Below are 22,132 nucleotides of genomic sequence, written 5' to 3' on the forward strand. Positions count from 1 at the left end.
AATCAGATTACAGCCACAGGCTCCTTTCACACTATAGTGATAACTGAGGAGGAAACACCCCGGGCGAGCGCGCGCACACACACACGCAAGCACGCACACAAGAAGCCGTGTGCACACCCTCGCGCACTTATTTAGGGCGGACATTGCAAGGGTGAAAAGGAAACACCGTTATACATACACACACACGCACGCACGCACACACACACAGAGTGGGAGGGAGGGAAGGTCTCAGCGCGCTCGGTTCTCAGTTTCATTAACTTCATCTGAAACTCAGATGAACTAAGACGAAGTTTAGTGTTGACAGATTTTTCGCTTGAGTTTTTTCGATTTTCGATTCATCACTTGTATGTCTGTCAGAGAATCTCGGAGCCTCGTGCGCTCTTGCCTCGCGGTGATGGACAGTCGGTCCACGCGCTAGACGGTTAACGGATTGAGGAGGAGCAACAGGAGGTTTCACGACCGAGTCACACCGGGACCAAGGAGGATTTTACGGACTTTTCTGACACAAACTGCGGCTCTTTTGATTCTGTTTGCCAGGAACTGATTAAACATCTACTCGGTTTCGACAGGAACCACAGTTTGACCCGATAAATCTGCTGTCTGAACGGTACCGTAAACTCCCAGTTACTAAACCACCAGAGAGTTAGTCAGTAAATAAGTCATGAAAAGTTTTCAGTCAACAGTCATTTTCTTCTTCGTTAGTTTCTGTACCGTTTGATTAAAAAAAGAAGGTGTTTGGTGTTGTAGACATTTTAAAGACAGAACCATTGGTTGATTAATCGAAATAAATCTAAACAAACTGATGATAAATAAATAATCCTGACTCACGTAAAAATAATCAATTTCCAGTAAATCTCTGTTATTGGACTTTTACAAATTAGAAATGTTTTTTCTAGGCCATACCTAAAAGTATGGCCCTGGGCAGTTTTTTTATATATATCGTCAGTCAGTGTGTTCATCCTGGTCAATCTGTCTGGTATCACATCAAAGTAGATCTGAAACAGTCTGCCGCTATTTTGATATTGTATCAAGCCAAAATAGTGAAGAAAAAGTTAAACATTTTGTGAATATCTTTTTTTTTTTTTTTTTTTACTTTGGTTGAATGAAAGGACATTTGAAGATGTTATACCCTCAGGGTTTTTTTTTAAGTAATAGTTTGATTAATTTAAGGAGCACTCATTGTTAGACAAGCTTCTTCTCACTATCTGGATCATTTTAGAGTCCTTGAACTGATTTTCTACTCTCTGGTAACAAAAATAATAACAATAACTCCCTTTGTATTATACCTTTCAAGCCCAAAGTTCTTCTAAAAATAGGCTAGAGACAATTAGCAGAGAATAAAATGTGAATTAAAAACTACTAACAATAAAATGTTTAACAACAAAAAATGGACGAGTTAAAGCAATAATTAAACATTTTGGGGGTGTTATCCTTGGACAGAGCTAGGCTAGCTGTTTCCGCCCTAAGCTAAGCTAACGGGCTGCTGATGTTAACTTGTGAAAATGCCCATTCTAATTTCCCACAGCATATAGAGATGTATTCATATACAGCTTTACAAAGATATTCAGTTTACATTCACCCATGACAAAGAAAAGTTGTTGATGATTAATTTTTGATAGGCAGTTTACTATTCAATTAATTCACTAATTGGTGTACCTCTAATACTCTGTATTGTCTTGTTTTAGCTCTTTTTCATTGAGTGAAATATTCCAAGCTTAGACTCCATGTTTTTTATGGCCACTCCATTCCATCAAATAGACATATTGTAGTTGTTTTGTGAATCCTTTTTTTACACCTGTCTCCAAAATTCATCCTGATTTTGGTGTACCTGTAAAGAATTTGGACAGTCAATATGAGATTGTAAAGATGGAGATGGAAATATCAGAAACTGATGATTCTTGTTATTTCTCTGGATTTACAGTTTTGATTGTTGATTGGTTTCTCTTTGGTGTCCTGCAGTTTGTCCGCCATCATGTATCCCTCAGCGGTCAGCGTTTTTGTGCACTGCAGTTTCGTACTGGCCCTCATTCAGGTCCTGGTGCTGGTCTGTCCTGCAGCAGGATACAATCTGGATCAGGACCACAGTCTGGAGTTCAGAGGTTCCCCCTCCTCCATGTTTGGATACTCAGTCCTGCTGCATCACCACAGAGCTCATAACTGGTCTGGATATTTAATTTCATCTGATAATGATCTGTGATTGATCCTCTGTTGATCTACTATTGACCCTCTGTTCTACTGTTGATCTCTTATTCTTCCACTACGGATCCTCTCCATTTGATCTGCTTTATCCTGTATTGATCTACTGTTGGATCTTTTTTGATCTGCTTGTAGATCCTCTCTTGATCCTGTATTGATATGAACACTACATCTCTTGTTTCCTTGAATGGCAGGCAATACTGACTGTAAAGTTATGAAGTCATGTTATATTTATCAACTAAATTTCATGGGTTTCAATGTGTTATATGAAACGTCTGAAAGTTTGGGCATGATGATATCACAAATGGTGGGCTTTGGCAACTGGCCAGTCACTGCTCACATCACCATTGCAGAAAATGACATTGGATATTGTTGTTACCATAACGGGCTGAATTACATTTCAGAGCGTTATGGGCATTCATAATGTTGATAATGAATCTCCTCAGTCATGGATTTTGACCTTAATAATCCTGTTTGTGTGTGTGTATGTGCATGTGCATGCTAATTACGCAGTTTTTGTCAATGACAGAAGCTCTTTGATGCTTCACACACAGATGCCATTCAGACACTGAGCAGGCACACAGATCTTGTCTAACTCACTCTCTCTCCCTCAGGTTGGTGGTTGGAGCGCCAGTCGAGAACTCAACCTCCAATCCGTCCATTCAATCTCCAGGAGCTGTTTATCGCTGCAACATCAGTGCTGAGTCCCGTCACTGCCATCGCATGCCTGCTGGTGTGTTTTTATCTCTGTGTTTCTGTGTCATTTTCTTCAGCATTTGAGAGACTATGGTTGTGTTCAGACTGACTTTAGTCTGGTGTGAAAAAATGCTGCCTCCTCACCATCATTCATCTGAATGGCTGATGAGCCTTTGAGCTTGTGAATCTATTATTCAGATTGAACTTTGGGGATCAAATGAAGCAGTGTGTCCACACCACGCACCCCCTTGATTTCTTTGGATGCAGTGTTGTTGTTGGTCTGACCACACAATCAGTAATCTGACATGTTGATATTTTCATATCAAGAACACAAAAGTCTTGTCTTGCTCATGAGATATATCCATGGGACCCAGCTGTCTACTCTGTAACACTATCAGCTGGTCAGCTTTGGCCTTCAACAGTAAAGCACCACTGACTTACCTGTGAAGGCTGCATGTGGGAAACAGTGTAAACAGAATTTGTGTTTGTGTGTGTGCAGATGTGCTGAGCTGTGGGAAGACGTGTGAAGCAGAGAGTGATCACCAGTGGCTGGGAGTCAGTCTGTCCAGACAACCTGGCGACAAAGGAGGACATGTCATGGTGAGATACCCACTTTCTCTCTCTCTCTCTCTCTCTCTCTCTCTCTCTCTCTCTCTCTCTCTCTCTCGCTCGCACACACGCACACACGCACACATACACACACACACACACACACACACACACACACCTCCAGAAGTGAAGAAATGGGATGGACGAACACAGGCATTATCTTTTTGATTTGTTCACTGGTCTCTCCGGCCCATTCTAATGAAAAAGGGAAAACAACGCATTGTATCAGCATTTGCAGGCCATACAGGATTATGATGCACTCCATCAGTAGAGCATCATGAAAACAACACCGGCCCTACATTGTCAGTCAACCACTGCAAAGGGAAATAACAAAGGCCTAAGGCTTAGATTCTGTTTCCACAAATGTGCCCAAAAACGGTTTAATTCTCCCTTACACAAAAAATTAGCGAAAGACGAAGTAAACCTGTGAGAGAACTGAGACGTGTTCTTCCTTCATATTAATACTTCACAACTCACAGTTCTCCAGCAGTGACGCAGTATATTTGTACCCCTATCCATGCTGGTCCTGTCATGTGGATAAAGGCATTACCAATTACATTAGCCATTACACAACAGAGAGCTTATGTTTGACAACTCCAAAGGCATCCCCAGAGATGTTAAAGATTTCCATGTCTGAGAGGAGCTTTTAATTTAGTGATTGGGCAAAACTATCTACAGTACCAACTGCCTCCTCGCTGTCATTGTCTCTATTACTCAGTGAGTGAAAGATTACTGCAGGGGTAAAATAAATACACAACAGGGAGGAAGTTCACACACACACACACCCACACACACACACACACATAGAGTCTGTCATGGGAACAACAACAGTCCGCTGCTAACTTGTGATTGTGTTATTGACAGTAATGAGTCCATGTCACATGTTTCACACACGTGTGTGTGTGTGTGTGTGTGTGTGTTTGTGTGTGTGTGTGTGTGTGTGTGTGTGTGTGTGTGTGTGTGTGTGTTTTCAGGCATGTGCACACCGCTGGAAGAACATCTACTACTCCAAGAAAGACAGTCAGAACCACAAGCTGCCTAACGGAGTCTGTTATCGCTATGGCAGTGACCTGAGTCACGGCCGACCCATGATCCCCTGCTATAGAGGTACACACATGCACACGGACTGGTTTTCTCACTGGTGTGTGAAAGTTATTAATAACGATAATGTAAGAAAACATATTATAGCTCACTTCGCCAGAGCTACTTTGTTGATCCTGTCGCTCTTGACAGTGAAGCTGTGAACATGTGAACAGATTCAGATTCAGGTGCTAACTCTCTATAGTTTCATCACCATGAGCCATTTCATGTTAGGAAATTTCATTGTCATGTGATTCACGGTTATTATAAAAATATCAATTATGGCCACTTTAAACAATGTGCCACTGTTCAGATGCTTTATGACCCCTCTGCAGGTTTTGAGATTTTAAATAGTCCTCGCTTCTCTCAAATGTGTGTGAAAGCAGCTGCTCAGCCGTAGAAGGAAATCATTTGGGTTTTATCTTCATATTTGTTTGTTCACCTTCACCTCTCAGCATGTCTGTTTATCGCTGTATGCCTATTGCAGACCACCAGCGGAAGTTCGGTGAAGATTATGGGTCATGTCAGGCCGGTATTTCTAATTTCCTGACAGAGGTCAGTAGCACAAAGACAACAAATTTATTTAAACTCCTGTCTTCTTCTCTGTTTTCATTAGCAGACTGAATGTGATCTGTCAGTGCTGTTTTATTCAAAACTCCAGAAGTGTATCATGTTTTTAAAAGCTGGAGCCAACAGAAGCCATGTGCTTTTTTCTTGTTCCTCCTAATGCTGTCGAAACAAAATGTCAAATAGCATTTTCACCATTTTAGAAAAGAGAACAAGTCTTCTCAGTTTCCTGTGTCTAAAATGAAGACTCACAATTTCAATTTTAGAGCAACACATGTTAGATAAACTGAGTTTGTGATATGTCACATGCATGATATAGATATATTAGAGCTTAAATAGAGATGAAGGGCACGCTTTATGTTGGAGACTCTGACATCTGCCTGTCTCTATCTCTCTCAGGATCTGATCATCATGGGGGCCCCAGGGACGTCGTACTGGATGGGCTCAGTCCTGGTGTTTAACACGTCCAGTGGAGGGATGTCAGTGTACCTTGATGATGACACTGGATCAGTCAGCTTCGGAAGCTACCTGGGTAGATGATACACCTGCTACTACTACCAATATATCATTATGTCTGTTCTTATGTAGCCGCTGCTGGTACTACTGCTGTACTATAGCTATGTACAAGTACCGCCAACACTGTATAGTTACCACTACTGACTGGGAATATTGCTCATGGAAAACGATGATGAGTTGAAAATTTTAATGATATAAAAGAAAGAAGACGTTTTTTTCTCTCTGCTCACACACTGCATCACTGAAATATTTTGAAATTTATTTTGACATCGAAGCCATAATCAATCACTATCCTGAGTGCAAGGGACGCTCATCCCCAGTTCTGTCTGGTAAATCAATGAATACTTGTCACTTAATTAAGTTAATTAACATAGGTTAAGAATTATGCTGCCTCTTTTATTTATAAGGGTCAAAAATTTTGTCAATCTGTCCACAACCATAGGTTGTTGATTGTTTTTATTCCCAGTTTGCCGACATGTCTGTTGCATGTCTGAACGGGGCTTTATTAAAGGTAATGAGGCTTTTAAAAGCTTGTTTTGTGCTAATGTTGGTCTGAATACATGTTACTGCAATTGCAAACCAAAACTTTCTTGGCGCTTGACATCAAAAACATTCACCAGGAGTCTTTTTGTGAATCACATATAAGAAAGGTAATGTATTTGCCTTTGAGATTAAGTGATGCTTTATTATCACTGCTATTGTTAAATAAGTAGTGGTATACAAAATATGGATGTATTTAGCATGATTGTTGCCACCCCATATCGAAAAACAACTCAGAGATTAACACTCAACACTGCAGCTTGAAGAGTTTTTTGGTTGGTACTTTTTGGTTGGATGATGTGGAGTGATGGTGCAGAGAAAGGACAGAAATGAGAACAGAGAGAGCATGGTTTTTTCTTACTGTGCATGAGTTGCTTATCTCAGTTTCAGTCAAAGCTCTGACTTTATGGGAAATTATTTTAGAAACAGCTGCAGCTGTGCTATTTCTTTTGATCCCACTACACTGGTGTTGTACAGTGATTCTTTCTCCTACCTGACTTTTTGTCCTGAACATTTTATCTGAAGGTCTGCAAGTTTTAAAAGGCATTCAATTTTGTTTTATCAGGTATTAACAAGATATTGAAAATGTATTTACAAAAGTCTTAAGCATTTCCTGGCTACTGTAGGCAGTAATGTTTTGTGTCTGCCTTTGAGCTGTCGGGAGATGTTATAGATAGTATGAGACCATTTTCCCATTAATGGAAAGGGCTCTCATATTTTTGGAAAAAGTAGCACAAGAGTAGCACAGACCACTTTTCCATTAATGGGAAAATCGTTCCCAGTAATGGAAAAGTGGTCTTATACTTTTGGACCCCACTGTACATCTATAAACAAAATGGGATTGTTTTGACAATGGATTGCACGTAGGAGGCTGTTCAATCATTTTTTGTGGAGTTTCAGTCGGCACCATTAGACCTGTAGCAAACACAGTCACTACTGCCAGCTACAGTAGCTAGGAAGCTCTTTGTCTCATGGGCAAGTATTAACTTTTAGCAAAAACCTAAATTAATGAATCATTCTTTGTAAGTTAATTCATCCGTCCATTTTCTGCTGCTTATACAGGTCCAGGCTGCATTAATTTAATGAACTATATTATTAGGAATTATTATTATATTCTGCTGGGAAGTACTGAAAAAATTTGATAATATATAATATATAATAATAATTCTAGTCTCTGTTTTCCCTACTGGTTTTTCATCATACTTCCATAGTTTCCATAGCAAGTATGATTGTGAAACAGACATTAAATTGCATTGTATATGGTGTAAAAAAAACAGTATTAAAAAGTCTTAAATTTAACTTGGTGAATGTTGCAGAAACCTTGTGTATAAAAACAGATTTAAAGAAACATGTTTTTTCTTCAAGACATAAACTGAATCACTATGAAATCTGGCTTCTCAGTATTCTGCAGTCCTGAACAAGATAAGCAGGAAGCTGAGCAGAAAGGTGTGATGTTCTTAAGCTGAATGCCCTTTTTCTTCCTATCTCTGCTGAAAGAAAACATCTTTTGCCACCATGTCAGAACTGCTGACTAACTAACAGGCACAGTAACAACAGATGGCACTGCAAAATGTTGGCTGTTCAGTTATAATGGGAGTTGAAACTTTAAGTGTGTGTGGGTATGCTCGTGTGTGTGTGTCCACAGTGGTTTGTAGTCAGTAGTCAACACAAACCAGCAGAAAGTAATTGGTCTGATGAAAGCTGTGGTTGTTTGTGAAACTTTCTCTCATACCCACACACACACACAGACACACGTGTGATTTTTTTTGTACTTTGGACTTGTATTCATTTCCTTTTCATTTCCTTGAAACTTAACCTCAACAATAACCGCCTTATGTCAAACCCCAACCTTAAATGAAGTCACGAACAAAGTAACTTACAGTCTTATTGGGCAGTTTTCAGGTTGATGTACTGTGTAAAATCTCTCTAAACAACATTCTCATACTGTGCGGCCGTCATAATGCAGATGAAAAAAAGACAAAGATTCATTCTTCATTTGGTTTGCTTTCACTTATTACCATGTGCTCACTGCCACATTAAAGAAATCTATTTGGGAAAATAGGCCTATTCACTTTTTTACAGGAGACTAAGTTAAAGATTTATACTACTTTCATGTCTGTGCAGTAAATACAAAGCTACAGTTAGCAGCAGGTTAGCTTAGCATAAATGCTGGAAACAGGGGTAAACAGTACTGTTGTAGTATAAGCTAAATACTTAAAGTATAAAAAGTGAAAGGTAGTGGTTGTTCAGTAAAATGTTTCATGTGACTGAAATGTAAATTAAATATGACATTATAAAATTGTCAATATTGATGCATCAATGTGTAAGCAACATTTTACTGTTGGAGCTGGTTGAACTGGACCTTGTTTTAACTACTTTATATACAGTACATCTAGCTTGTTTAGTCTACTGGTTCTCACCTTAGGGCAAGGCCCCTCCAAAGGGTCCCCAGATAAATCTGAGGGGTAGTGGGGCGATTAATGGGAGAAGAAAGAAGTAGTACAAAGTTCTGTTACACAAATTTATTTTTGTTAATGTTTATTATTTGTGAAATATTGGATAATTTTACATGTTTATGCCACAAACAGTTATTTTAATGAAACTGTCTGAGAAGTTGAGAGGGAACTTCTAACAACTCTGAGACATCTGAATGTTTGAATGTGACAAGAAGTACAAGTAGAAAGTAGCACAGAATGGAAATATTCAAGTTAAAGTACCTTTCCACTACTGCAGAAGTCTGACTATGCAACATTGTGTCCTGCTGTTGATCAGGTTACTCTGTTGGAGCCGGTCACTTCCTGAGTCCTGCTACTGTGGAGGTGGTGGGTGGAGCTCCGCAGTACAACCAGAGGGGCAAGGTAGAACCAGGACCAGTTTGTGTTGTAGATATTTTTGCGATGTCAAGATTCATCACTTTTGATAAAAATTGTTGTCGATTTTATTTTGATATCTTGTATTGTGTTATGTGATGTGCAGGTCTTCATCTTCACTGTAGTGGAGAACATGTTGCGTGTAATCTCTGAAGTGTCCGGAAAAGAGGTAAGCAACCACTTATCCTTAGATAGATAGACAGATAGATAGATAGATAGATAGATAGTGTGTGTGTGTCTCTGTGTCTGTAGCTGGGAGCTTACTTCGGCTCCAGTGTGTGCGTGGTGGATCTGAATGCAGATGGTTTGTCAGATCTGTTGGTCGGTGCTCCCATGGCAACCGGCGTTACCAGGGAGGAGGGACGAGTCCACGTGTACATCAACCAGGGCCAGGTGAGTGCACACACACAAAAATGAACACATAGTCTATGCCAGCAGTTTTCAAAATGTGCTTGAGCTACATTTGGATAGAAATCAAGGGTTTTTTAATCTGAATACTGACTTGTTTGTGCATATCTAACTTTGTATTTCTTCACATGTGAACCCATTACGTTCTGGAAACCTGCTCAGAATTAATTTGTTGTTTTGAATAGGCCTTTCCCACAGTAGATATTTTGACTTGTCATTGCATGAACAGTGTTATTAATAACATTAACAATGGCTCTGTTCAAGTGTCCCAGTAAAGTCATGGCAGTGCGACAGTGAGCCAGTGATACCAGGACCCTGAAACTGAGGCAGCTAAATGGAATCTATAGCTTTCGTTAATGCTAATCACATCTGTGATTTTTCCCACTGTGACGTGTGTTTTCTCACAAACTGACTCTGTCTCAGGCCAACTTGTCGGAGGCGGCGTTTCAGCTGACTGGCAGCGACGCCTATGCAGCCCGGTTTGGAGAGACCATTGCTGACCTGGGAGACCTGGACGATGACGGTTACCATGGTAGCTATCACACCTGCACAGCCTGACCTATCAGCATACCACTTGCAAATACTAGTTATTGCTACAATGCTGCTGCTACAATATTACTGTGACTATTACTGCTGCTAGTACCATTACAAAAATATAAATACTACAAAAACTTCTATAATACTTGCATGACTCCTGCTGCACTAAACAACCAAAAACACATACCAAGGGAGCACAACCCACACTACCAACAGTAACTGCCAATTTGTGATAACTAAGAGACTGTCACTACTCGACGCCCTCACACAAAGAGACCCCTCAACGTACGTATGTGTGTGTGTGTGGGGTGGTGATGTGTGAGGGGTGGAGGGTGTTATTAAGTTCATTACATCTGTAATGACAAACTGTTGCTGCTGTTTAACTGAACCCTGAACCTGCCTTCTAATCTGCCACTGCTAGATAAAAGGCTCTGTGTGTGTGTGTGTGTGTGTGTGTGTGTGTGTGTGTGTGTGTGTGTGTGTGTGTGTGTGTGTGTGTGTGTGTGTGTGTTTGTTTGTGTGTGTGTTTGTGTGTGTGTGTGTGTGGGTTCCAGTAGCTCACTCTTTGTTTAAAAAAAAGCAGATTAACTTTCAGACCTTCACATCTTCAAAGGCCTCAGGTTAAATATTAAAGATCAATGCTGGTGTTTTCTTGGTGTTTTCTCATGTTGATGTACAAACCCTGAGCACTTTCATCCTGCTGACCATTTTCCTACAGGGTGGAGCCACAGTTTTAGAAACACAGAGGTTTTAAGTACAAAACCTTTACCCCCTCCCCCCTCAGATAATTTGTAGCTGACTCCTAAACAGAAGGACTTTTAATTTTATTATTTACTTGTATTTTTTTAGCCACACTAGCAGCTCTATGGAGGGCAATGTCAGTCTTTGGTTCATTATCTCGAGAGGATGAATCTGTACGACTTTGATCCTCTTTTCATTTAGTGCTATTAGCAGATCAGACTTTTCCTTAGCTACTTCAACATCTTCTTGAGGGATTGGTACAAAATTTTGTTTAGGTATTTCTGGTTCTAAGGTGATGAGACTTTGGTGATCCCCTGACTTTTTCTCTAGCACCACATGAAATTTGGTTAAGCCATTAAAATTTTAAATTTGTTCTGTAAAGATAAAATACCTGCAAAACTAATGAATTCCCATCAGCATTAGCTGTATTTTGTGTTTGGTGCTAATTAGCAAATTTGCTAGCATACTTCCATGCTAAACTAAGTTGCTGACAGTGCTAAACAAACATGCAGTATGTTTGCTGCTAAACATTAGCATGTGTTTAGTATAGCCTAACAAAGCTGCTAGTATCGTTGTGGACTCTTAGTCTTGTAAAGTAAAGTAGTAAATTATTTAAGTAAGTGGTCAGCATTTTGGAAATACACTAATTTGCTTTCTTGCTGCAAGTTAGATGAGAAGATTGATACCACTTTGATGTCTGTACGCAAAATGTAAAACTGCAGCCACGAGATGGTTATCTTAGTTTAGCATAAAGACTGGAAACGTAAACAGATAGGCTGATTCTGCTAGGTAGCAAGTCCTCACTAATACAGTAACATTTACTTCCATGTGTATTTGTAGATGTGGCGGTTGGTGCACCACAGGAAGATGACCTAAAAGGAGCTGTCTACATCTATAATGGCAGGAAGGACGGCATCTCATCAACTCCATCTCAGGTACAAACACTGACACAGAAATATATCAGTAATATTAAGCTGCTAATAACACAAACAATAATTAATAATAATAATAATATATTTTATGATTCAACACTTAATTGATATTTGCAGTTTATTACAACTTATTTCTGTTGTTTCATTCATATCAGTATGATCCCCTATTGGAGTCTCTATAGTTCGAAGAGACAGAAATGTAGTTGAGGACAAATCATTACAAGACAAAATGGACAGTTCCTTTAAGACTGTAATAAATCCTAAACCAATCACTGTTCAGACAGAGCATGGGTCTCGTCTGCATTCACTACTGTGTTTCACCGAGCACAGTGAGGATGATATGGTGCTATTTCAGGCAGCTTATAAAGCCATTCTCTAGCTTAATTTTGATTATAAGGGAGAATATTTATGTTAAATTTAATCAGGACTGACTTTGATTTGTAAAATATACAACAATAGAGGGAAATGCCCATCACACTCACCCAGAGCTGACAAGTGACACCTTCGTGCATTTTTTTGTATGACCAACTTTGTTATGTCTGACAATGGTGTATTTGTGTGTTTTCAGAGAATTACTGGATCCACCTTGGGTCATAACCTCAGGATGTTCGGCCAGTCACTGAGCTCCGGCGTTGACATTGACGATAATGGTTACCAGGGTAACCCCAACTTGCACAACGATCATTTCCTGTGTCACAACATCTGCCATATTACATTCATGTACACATTAGATCTGCGTTAAACCAGGTTAAACTCCCTGTGTCTCTGCAGATGTGGCAGTTGGTGCGTTCCTCTCAGACTCAGCTGTGGTTCTCAGGTAAAACCACACTGAAGCTTTATGTTCCAACTGGACTTGTGTACTTTCCTTTCAGTCCAGTCATCATGCTGTAATAATTGCTCTGCATGTGTCCTGTTTGCTGCAGGACTCGTCCAGTGATTCAGGTGAAGGCGTCTCTGGCTCTGCCTGAGCAGATTGACCAGCGGCTGGCGCTGTGCCAAGAACACAAGACTCCAACTGTCTGCTTCAATGTCACCGTCTGCTTCAGTGTCAGGTCCAGACGGTACACAGGAGCTATAGGTACTGCAAACCCGACTGTCGAGTATATGAGACTGGCTGTAGACCCAACCTGCTCATGTTTTTAAAATTATAGGTCAAACCCAATTGACCTGCAATTCTTAGTATTAATTGAAACAATGGGTTATTTATTTCAGATAGAGGTACACAAAAGCAGCTTTTCATTTCTAAGTAACGACCATGAAGTGTTATCAGATTTTTAGCTAAGAAAGCTAACGAAAGCTCCATGGGTTGTGTCTGGCTGACTTTTTAATGTTTTCAGCTGGCTCAGTTTAAAACAAGAACCCTGTAAAAGGATCTTTGATATGCACTTTCTGGCTACATACATATACATATACATATACATATACATATTGTGCTGAAAGACTGAAGGTAAAATATACACCAGGCAAAAAGTCAGCACATTTTCAAACAGGTTGTTTTCACTTTTAAAAGGCTTTTACGATGAGGACTAACAGAGGTGCATGGCAAATGTAATACTATATTTCGAGTAATGTTGCTAGGGGTAATACAACATAGTGGATATTCTTGTCATGAACAGAGCTTTTTTAAATCAACCGCATACACTAGTGTAGTTACAGTACCTTGTACGGTAGTACACAGGAGTTTACAGGAAGCTAGTTGGGTGTTTGCAACTTATGTTTGAGCAGACAAATACACTTGTGCTCATGTGTTTTCGTTTTTTTGAAAAGCTAAACAGATGTGACGCAACAAACTCTAACAAATATAGAGTATATCTCGCTACATTTCTCACCCTGTATACTCCGCTTCAACATGTGGAGAAATCCACAGCTTGACAGGCCTTCAGTGTTTAGTTATTTCTCAGTTGTGACTGGGAATCACTGGTAGAGGAGTTTAGCAAATGGTCACTTATATTGTTCTTAAGAGTGTATGATTTACCTACTGATATTTAACATTGTTCCTCTCCTCTTCAGAGCTTCAATATAATTTGACCTCTGACCTCCTCCATAAGCCATCCTTCCCTCATCGTTTCTATTTCCATGGTAACGGGTCGTCTAATAGCACAAAGGGTCGTGTGAGAGCACGACATGGCCATGTCACTTGTACAACACATGTGGCTCACCAAAGGGTAACTCACTCAAACACCTCCAAAAAAAAACATACAATGAAATACATTTAACATGAGCCTAATAACATGTTAATGACTGACAACAATATTTACCTTTTTCTTCCTCCTACAGAAAGACGTGAGGGATATTTTTACTCCAGTCCAGTTTGAAGTTTCCTATAGTCTCAGAGAAACAAAAACCCACAAAGCCTCTTCTAAAACCTTCCCTCCATTAAAACCTATTCTGCAGCAGAGAGCAGGACACCAGAACACCATCACCAACCAGGTACTGACCAATGCTAACACCAACCAGGTCCCAGCTAGTGCTAAGTGTGTACAACTAAAAGTATATGTGCAGTGCTGTTTGTTTGGTTCTCCTACCAGAGCAACAACTTAAACTAACACAGTCAAATTTACCCTCAGTTTCCTGTTGGAGCGGCTTCATTAAATCTGTCTTTCCATCACCAATCTGATCTGTTTTCAAGGGAAGGAAACAGCTAATCTGATGTCAGCTCCACCACACAGACTCATAATGACTTCCTGCTAATCCAGATATAATTACAGCTGCAACATATTAACCAAGATCACTCCACTCATCCTGTGCCCACACCATGTCCCACTGGCTCATACAAACAGAGCAGGAAGAGTGAACATGTAGGAATTTACAGCTAGAGTTAGGCTTGAGGACAATGTTAATCATCTGTTAATCATCTATCTGGGGTCAGATAGATATTATTATTATTATTATTATTATTATTAACGTCATCAGTAAATTCCCTGCCTTTCTCTCTTTCAGACTCGGTTTGCTCGTTCCTGTTCTCTGGTAAACTGTTCAACCAACATGCAGTTGTCAGCTCAACTAGTGCTGCCACAGTAAGAAAGCACATACACACACACACACACACACACACACACACACACACATGTGGAGCAAGGAGTTGTGTGTGAATCGCAAAGAAATACACAGAGAGGAACAGTCTGAAACAACAGCTGTATTGTTTCCTTACTGATTCAGTTAGGACACATAAGTCACACACCGGTCATAGTTTTGATGACCTGTCTTAAATTGTGTTTTAATGCAAAACGAGCCACTCCGTTCTCTAAAATTAACATGGAGGTTTTTCCAGTCAGATGATGCTAATTAGCTGCTGGCTAATTCAGGAGGATCCATTTAGAACAATATCAGTCAGCAGCAGTGCTTTTATCTTCGTTGTAGCTGGACTATGCTGTTATTGTTCAGAAACACAATATCAATATTTATCACAATATAAATTTGAGCAACTGTTTGACATTGTTTTGTGAAATATGCTTATTCACTTTTCTTGGCCAGAGTGAGATGAGAAGACTGATACCACTCTCATGTCTGTGTGTTTTGTATGTAGCAGAAGTCAGGATGTGGTTAGCCTAGCTTGGTATAAGCACTGGAAGTAGGGGGAAACATCTGGCCGACGTACAAAAATACACCTACAAAAACGGCAGATATCATTTTTACATTTCTTTTCTGTGTAGGGGTTCAACAGGTATTATATAATCGGTTAATTGGTGAGTTTCCAGATTTCCAGATAAGCTAACTGTGCAGCCTCATATTTAAAGGACAGAGATGAGAATTCTGTCAAAGTTTTTAGTGTACTTCAGTTTATTTGAACTTGTAGATTCAGAAGGTTAAAATGGCCAACAACTGTATGAGCTGCAAAAACAAAATCTATAAATTCTACAAATATAAAACAAATCTTGTCAGTATAAATTGATAGGTCTTGGAGTGTGAAATGTTTGCAGCTAAGAAGGTTATATTATTTCACTCTATACCATAAAATAACATTTCACAATGAAATAACTGTGCCAATGTAAAAATGGATGAGAGCTTTATGTTTTAAGGTTGTTATGACTCTATACCAACTCAGTTTCCTTTTGAAGTTACTTTCGTCTGACAGATGATACCAGAACGTGTGTTGTGTTAAGCAAACTTTGCATATTCTTCAGAGCTCATTTTGAAAAGTGGGCTGCCATATGACACTATAGGGCAGTACTGTTAGCAATGTTGTCCTTGGATTCCATCACATGATTGTTTGTTGCTATGTCATCAAGCAATGTAACTTATTAACAGTATATCAGTGTCTCATTTTCTTATTGGGGAAATGTTTCTATACAAGTAAGCGTTAAAATTGTTTCCACAACCCTAGCGTTCGTTGTTAGTAGTCAGCAGCTATATTTTGATATTGGTTGTGGCTGGACCATAAGCTCTGTTGTTGTTTTCTCTACTCAGTCAGCAGGACTACTTCGCTCTTGGCTCCGGACAGACCATCATGTTGAAAACATCGCTGTTGAACTCTGGAGACAATGCATTCCTGCCACGTCTGACACTCCAATTCCCAAACAACATCCACTACATTAAAGTCCTGCAGAACGTGAGTTTACCTCATGCATCTATAAATTCGTTGTCCCAAAAAATTGACTTGATTACTACTTGACTATTTAGTATTGAAAACAGGGTTTGATTATTTTTTTTAAATCTTAAGGATTATAACCTTAACAACACAAATAACTAACAAACTGCCTTTGCTAATCTGTGTGTGCAGCAGGAGAATGTGGTCAGTTGTGATGTCACTCAGGAAATCAACAGTACAATGGTGGTTGTTGACTGCAGCGTCACCAGCCTCCTCCTCCCAGCCCACAACCAGGTAAGCCTCAGCCAGTTACAGACTGTTACTGAAAATGTTTTATGACTCGAGTAACGTCTACATGTTAGCTACTCTGTGAGCCTGCACTTAAATACAGTGGCACTTTGATGTAAATGCTAATGTCAGCACATTAATATGCTCACAAGCACAATGCTAATTATGTTCACCATGTCAGACGGACATGATAACATTTGCTGATTACTGCAAACTGAAAGTACAGCTAAGGCTGATGTGAGTGTTATTAGTTTTGCAGGTATTTGGTCGTAAACCAAACTATTGGACAAAAAAGATTTTTGATCTGTTGATAGCACTTGATGAGAGGCTACACACTGCTAGCATGGCTAACAAAGACAGTTCACTAACACTGGTCCACAGCTCAGTATCACTCAAAACTGCCTGTAGGTCAGGGATGAGATCCAGTGTGTCTGTACTTTCTGTTCTCTATCTATCAAGATACTTGCTATATTTCCTGTGTCTCAGTTTTTTTGAGTAAATATTGTGAAAGAAACTGTTGAAATATCCAAGTTCCCCCTAGAATCACACAGAGCAGCAGTTTTAAGTCGTAATTTCCATCAACATCTGAAAACTTAGAGATTAACATGAACTCAATAATTAAACTTCACAGATGAAGACAAAAAAAGGACATTAGTTTAGAGTTTACAGTGAAGCAGGATGAGTGAGACTGAAAACCATTTGAAATTAATAAAATTTCCTGTTTCTGGTAGTTGAACATCAGCTTCCTTTTGGATGTGAACCAGAACAGCACAGCAGGTGACATCAACATCCATGTTAACACCAGCAGGTAAGGGCACGCTCCCTACAAAAATCATTTCTCAATCCATCTATGCGTTAAAGATTAGACGTTTGCAAGTTGATTATATATTAATGTTTTCTCTTCAGTGATAACTATGAGAGGGAGGAGTATCTCCATGACAACGCCATCAGTCTCCCCCTTCATCTTAAATATGGAGTCAACATCAACATCCACGGGTGAGTTAGCACACAAATGAAAAAATATACAACTTACTCATTTTCATTCTACAATAAAATACAATTCAAGTAAAATATAAAAAACACTCAAGTAAATATGAATATGCTCTATAATAATAATAATAATAATAATATAATAGTCTTCAGAAGATTTAAAAGATGTTGGACATGTGGGACATGATGGAGATGCTGCAACTAAAACTCTGCTGAGTTGGTCCTATTTGACTGCATGTCTGTGTGTTTGTCTGTCTGCAGTTTTGTGACTCCCGACTCTTTTGTGTTTGGAGATGAAGACTTGACTCCAGTTGACTGCTACACTGAAAGATTCAACTACACATACAAGGTAAACGTCAGTCTGCCTCAGGACTTTGTTCAGGTGTGTTCAGACAGAACGCAAAAGTGAATTCTGGACGCTACACAGTCACGTACAAAGTCAATAGAAAGATGCAAGTGGACGTGAACGGACACAAATGAGGCTGACACAAGACTGAATGCAAACACAACGCTTTGACCTTGTCTTCAGCCAATGTCTGTACAGCTGATATATTTCCAAAAAACTCACCACCAAAGGGTAACTCACTCAAAACACTCCAAAAAAAAAACATACAATGAAATTACATTTAACATGAGCCTAATAACATGTTAATGACTGACAACAATATTTACCTTTTTCTTCCTCCTACAGAAAGACGTGAGGGATATTTTTACTCCAGTCCAGTTTGAAGTTTCCTATAGTCTCAGAGAAACAAAAACCCACAAAGCCTCTTCTAAAACCTTCCTCCATTAAAAACCTATTCTGCAGCAGAGAGCAGGACACCAGAACACCATCACCAACCAGGTACTGACCAATGCTAAACACCAACCAGGTCCCAGCTAGTGCTAAGTGTGTACAACTAAAAGTATATGTGCAGTGCTGTTTTTTGGTTCTCCTACCAGAGCAACAACTTAAACTAACACAGTCAAATTTACCCTCAGTTTCCTGTTGGAGCGGCTTCATTAAATCTGTCTTTCCATCACCAATCTGATCTGTTTTCAAGGAAGGAAACAGCTAATCTGATGTTCAGCTCCACCACACAGACTCATAATGATCGCCCTACATCCAGAATATAATTACAGCTGCAACATATTAACCAAGATCACTCCACTCATCCTGTGCCCACACCATGTCCCACTGGCTCATACAAACAGAGCAGGAAGAGTGAACATGTAGGAATTTACAGCTAGAGTTAGGCTTGAGGACAATGTTAATCATCTGTTAATCATCTATCTGGGGTCAGATAGATATTATTTTATTATTATTATTATTATTATATTATTATTATTATTATTATTATTAACGTCATCAGTAAATTCCCTGCCTTTCTCTCTTTCAGACTCGGTTTGCTCGTTCCTGTTCTCTGGTAAACTGTTCAACCAACATGCAGTTGTCAGCTCAACTAGTGCTGCCACAGTAAGAAAGCACATACACACACACACACAACACACACACACACACACACACATGTGGAGCAAGGAGTTGTGTGTGAATCGCAAAGAAATACACAGAGAGGAACAGTCTGAAACAACAGCTGTATTGTTTCCTTACTGATTCAGTTAGGACACATAAGTCACACACCGGTCATAGTTTTGATGACCTGTCTTAAATTGTGTTTTAATGCAAAACGAGCCACTCCGTTCTCTAAAAAATAACATGGAGGTTTTTCCAGTCAGATGATGCTAATTAGCTGCTGGCTAATTCAGGAGAGCCATTTAGAAACAATATCAGTCAGCAGCAGTGCTTTTATCTTCGTTGTAGCTGGACTATGCTGTTATTGTTCAGAAACACAATATCAATATTTATCACAATATAAATTTGAGCAACTGTTTGACATTGTTTTGTGAAATATGCTTATTCACTTTTTCTGGCCAGAGTGAGATGAGAAGACTGATACCACTCTCATGTCTGTGTGTTTTGTATTGTTAGCAGAAGTCAGGATGTGGTTAGCCTAGCTTGGTATAAGCACTGGAAGTAGGGGAAACATCTGGCCGACGTACAAAAATACACCTACAAAAACGGCAGATATCATTTTTACATTTCTTTCTGTGTAGGGGTTCAACAGGTATTATATAATCGGTTAATTGGTGAGTTTCCAGATTTCCAGATAAGCTAACTGTGCAGCCTCATATTTAAAGGACAGAGATGAGAATTCTGTCAAAGTTTTTAGTGTACTTCAGTTTATTTGAACTTGTAGATTCAGAAGGTTAAAATGGCCAACAACTGTATGAGCTGCAAAAACAAAAATCTATAAATTCTACAAATATAAAACAAATCTTGTCAGTATAAATTGATAAGTCTTGGAGTGTGAAATGTTTGCAGCTAAAAAGGTTATATTATTTCACCTATACCATAAAATAACATTTCACAATGAAATAACTGTGCCAATGTAAAAATGGATGAGAGCTTTATGTTTTAAGGTTGTTATGACTCTATACCAACTCAGTTTCCTTTTGAAGTTACTTTCGTCTGACAGATATACCAGAACGTGTGTTTGTTGTTAAGCAAACTTTGCATATTCTTCAGAGCTCATTTTGAAAAGTGGGCTGCCATATGACACTATAGGCAGTACTGTTAGCAATGTTGTCCTTGGATTCCATCACATGATTGTTTGTTGCTATGTCATCAAGCAATGTTAACTTATTAACAGTATATCAGTGTCTCATTTTCTTATTGGGGAAATGTTTCTATTACAAGTAAGCGTTAAAATTGTTTCCACAACCCTAACGTTCGTTGTTTAGTAGTCAGCAGCTATATTTTGATATTGGTTGTGGCTGGACCATAAGCTCTGTTGTTGTTTTCTCTACTCAGTCAGCAGGACTACTTCGCTCTTGGCTCCGGACAGACCATCATGTTTGAAAACATCGCTGTTGAACTCTGGAGACAATGCATTCCTGCCACGTCTGACACTCCAATTCCCAAACAACATCCACTACATTAAAAGTCCGCAGAACGTGAGTTTACCTCATGCATCTATAAATTCGTTGTCCCAAAAAATTGACTTGATTACTACTTGACTATTTAGTATTGAAAACAGGTTTGATTATTTTTTTTTAAATCTTAAGGATTATAACCTTAACAACACAAATAACTAACAAAATGCTTTGCTAATCTGTGTGTGCAGCAGGAGAATGTGGTCAGTTGTGATGTCACTCAGGAAATCAACAGTACAATGGTGGTTGTTGACTGCAGCGTCACCAGGCCTCCTCCCTCCCAGCCACAACCAGGTAAGCCTCAGCCAGTTACAGACTGTTACTGAAAATGTTTATGACTCGAGTAACGTTACATGTTAGCTACTCTGTGAGCCTGCACTTAAATACAGTGGCACTTTGATGTAAATGCTAATTCAGCACATTAATATGCTCACAAGCACAATGCTAATTATGTTCACCATGTCAGACGGACATGATTAACATTTGCTGATTACTGCAAACTGAAAGTACAGCTAAGGCTGATGTGAGTGTTATTAGTTTTGCAGGTATTTGGTCGTAAACCAAACTATTGGACAAAAAAGATTTTTGATCTGTTGATAGCACTTGATGAGAGGCTACACACTGCTAGCATGGCTAACAAAGACAGTTCACTAACACTGGTCCACAAGCTCAGTATCACTCAAAACTGCCTGTAGGTCAGGGATGAGATCCAGTGTGTCTGTACTTTCTGTTCTCTATCTATCAAGATACTTGCTAATTTCCTGTGTCTCAGTTTTTTTGAGTAAATATTGTGAAAGAAACTGTTGAAATATCCAAGTTCCCCCTAGAATCACACAGAGCAGCAGTTTTAAGTCGTAATTTCCATCAACATCTGAAAACTTAGAGATTAAACATGAACTCAATAATTAAACTTCAGATGAAGGACAAAAAAAGGACATTAGTTTAGAGTTTACAGTGAAGCAGGATGAGTGAGACTGAAAACCATTTGAAATTAATGACATTTCCTGTTTCTGGTAGTTGAACATCAGCTTCCTTTTGGATGTGAACCAGAACAGCACAGCAGGTGACATCAACATCCATGTTAACACCAGCAGTAAGGGCACGCTCCCACAAAAAATCATTTCTCAATCATCTATGCGTTAAAGATTAGACGTTTGCAAGTTGATTATATATTAATGTTTTCTCTTCAGTGATAACTATGAGAGGGAGGAGTATCTCCATGACAACGCCATCAGTCTCCCCCTTCATCTTAAATATGGAGTCAACATCAACATCCACGGGTGAGTTAGCACACAATGAAAAAATATACAACTTACTCATTTTCATTTCTACAATAAATACAATTCAAGTAAAATATAAAAAACACTCAAGTAAATATGAATATGCTCTATAATAATAATAATAATAATAATATAATAGTCTTCAGAGAATTTAAAAGATGTTGGACATGTGGACATGATGGAGATGCTGCAACTAAAACTCTGCTGAGTTGGTCCTATTTGACTGCATGTCTGTGTGTTTGTCTGTCTGCAGTTTGTGACTCCGACTCTTTTGTGTTTGGAGATGAAGACTTGACTCCAAGTTGACTAGCTACACCTGAAAGAATTCAACTACACATAACAGGTAAACGTCAGTCTGCCTCAGGACTTTGAATTTAACGG

General features: G+C 39.2%; 1 protein-coding gene and 1 long non-coding RNA gene across 2 annotated transcripts in view; both read left to right on the forward strand.

Moving 5' to 3' along the window:
- The first annotated feature begins 225 nt into the window (after window positions 1-225).
- The window catches only part of itga4 (integrin subunit alpha 4), a 26,841-nt gene continuing 4,934 nt past the window's right edge, over window positions 226-22,132 (forward strand). The window contains exons 1-23 of the mRNA XM_022740290.1: window positions 226-607; window positions 1,960-2,160; window positions 2,811-2,929; window positions 3,392-3,492; window positions 4,476-4,608; window positions 5,069-5,136; window positions 5,548-5,680; window positions 8,977-9,062; window positions 9,181-9,243; window positions 9,327-9,467; window positions 9,906-10,014; window positions 11,601-11,695; window positions 12,261-12,351; window positions 12,464-12,509; window positions 12,616-12,770; window positions 13,703-13,857; window positions 13,970-14,122; window positions 14,633-14,709; window positions 16,100-16,241; window positions 16,413-16,514; window positions 17,240-17,316; window positions 17,415-17,504; window positions 17,760-17,847. Of these exons, the coding sequence (XP_022596011.1) occupies window positions 1,973-2,160; window positions 2,811-2,929; window positions 3,392-3,492; window positions 4,476-4,608; window positions 5,069-5,136; window positions 5,548-5,680; window positions 8,977-9,062; window positions 9,181-9,243; window positions 9,327-9,467; window positions 9,906-10,014; window positions 11,601-11,695; window positions 12,261-12,351; window positions 12,464-12,509; window positions 12,616-12,770; window positions 13,703-13,857; window positions 13,970-14,122; window positions 14,633-14,709; window positions 16,100-16,241; window positions 16,413-16,514; window positions 17,240-17,316; window positions 17,415-17,504; window positions 17,760-17,847 (2,412 nt within the window). The 5' untranslated portion in view covers window positions 226-607; window positions 1,960-1,972. The remainder of the gene's footprint in view (window positions 608-1,959; window positions 2,161-2,810; window positions 2,930-3,391; window positions 3,493-4,475; window positions 4,609-5,068; window positions 5,137-5,547; window positions 5,681-8,976; window positions 9,063-9,180; window positions 9,244-9,326; window positions 9,468-9,905; window positions 10,015-11,600; window positions 11,696-12,260; window positions 12,352-12,463; window positions 12,510-12,615; window positions 12,771-13,702; window positions 13,858-13,969; window positions 14,123-14,632; window positions 14,710-16,099; window positions 16,242-16,412; window positions 16,515-17,239; window positions 17,317-17,414; window positions 17,505-17,759; window positions 17,848-22,132) is intronic.
- Window positions 18,292-20,394, forward strand: LOC111218157. Its single transcript, XR_002664972.1, has 3 exons — window positions 18,292-18,342; window positions 18,878-18,954; window positions 20,350-20,394. It is a non-coding gene; the product is annotated as an uncharacterized LOC111218157 (long non-coding RNA).

The sequence above is a fragment of the Seriola dumerili genome, unplaced genomic scaffold (genome assembly GCF_002260705.1).
Source record: "Seriola dumerili isolate Sdu_G_001 unplaced genomic scaffold, Sdu_1.0 BDQW01000052.1, whole genome shotgun sequence".
NCBI classification, from domain to species: Eukaryota; Metazoa; Chordata; class Actinopteri; order Carangiformes; family Carangidae; genus Seriola; species Seriola dumerili.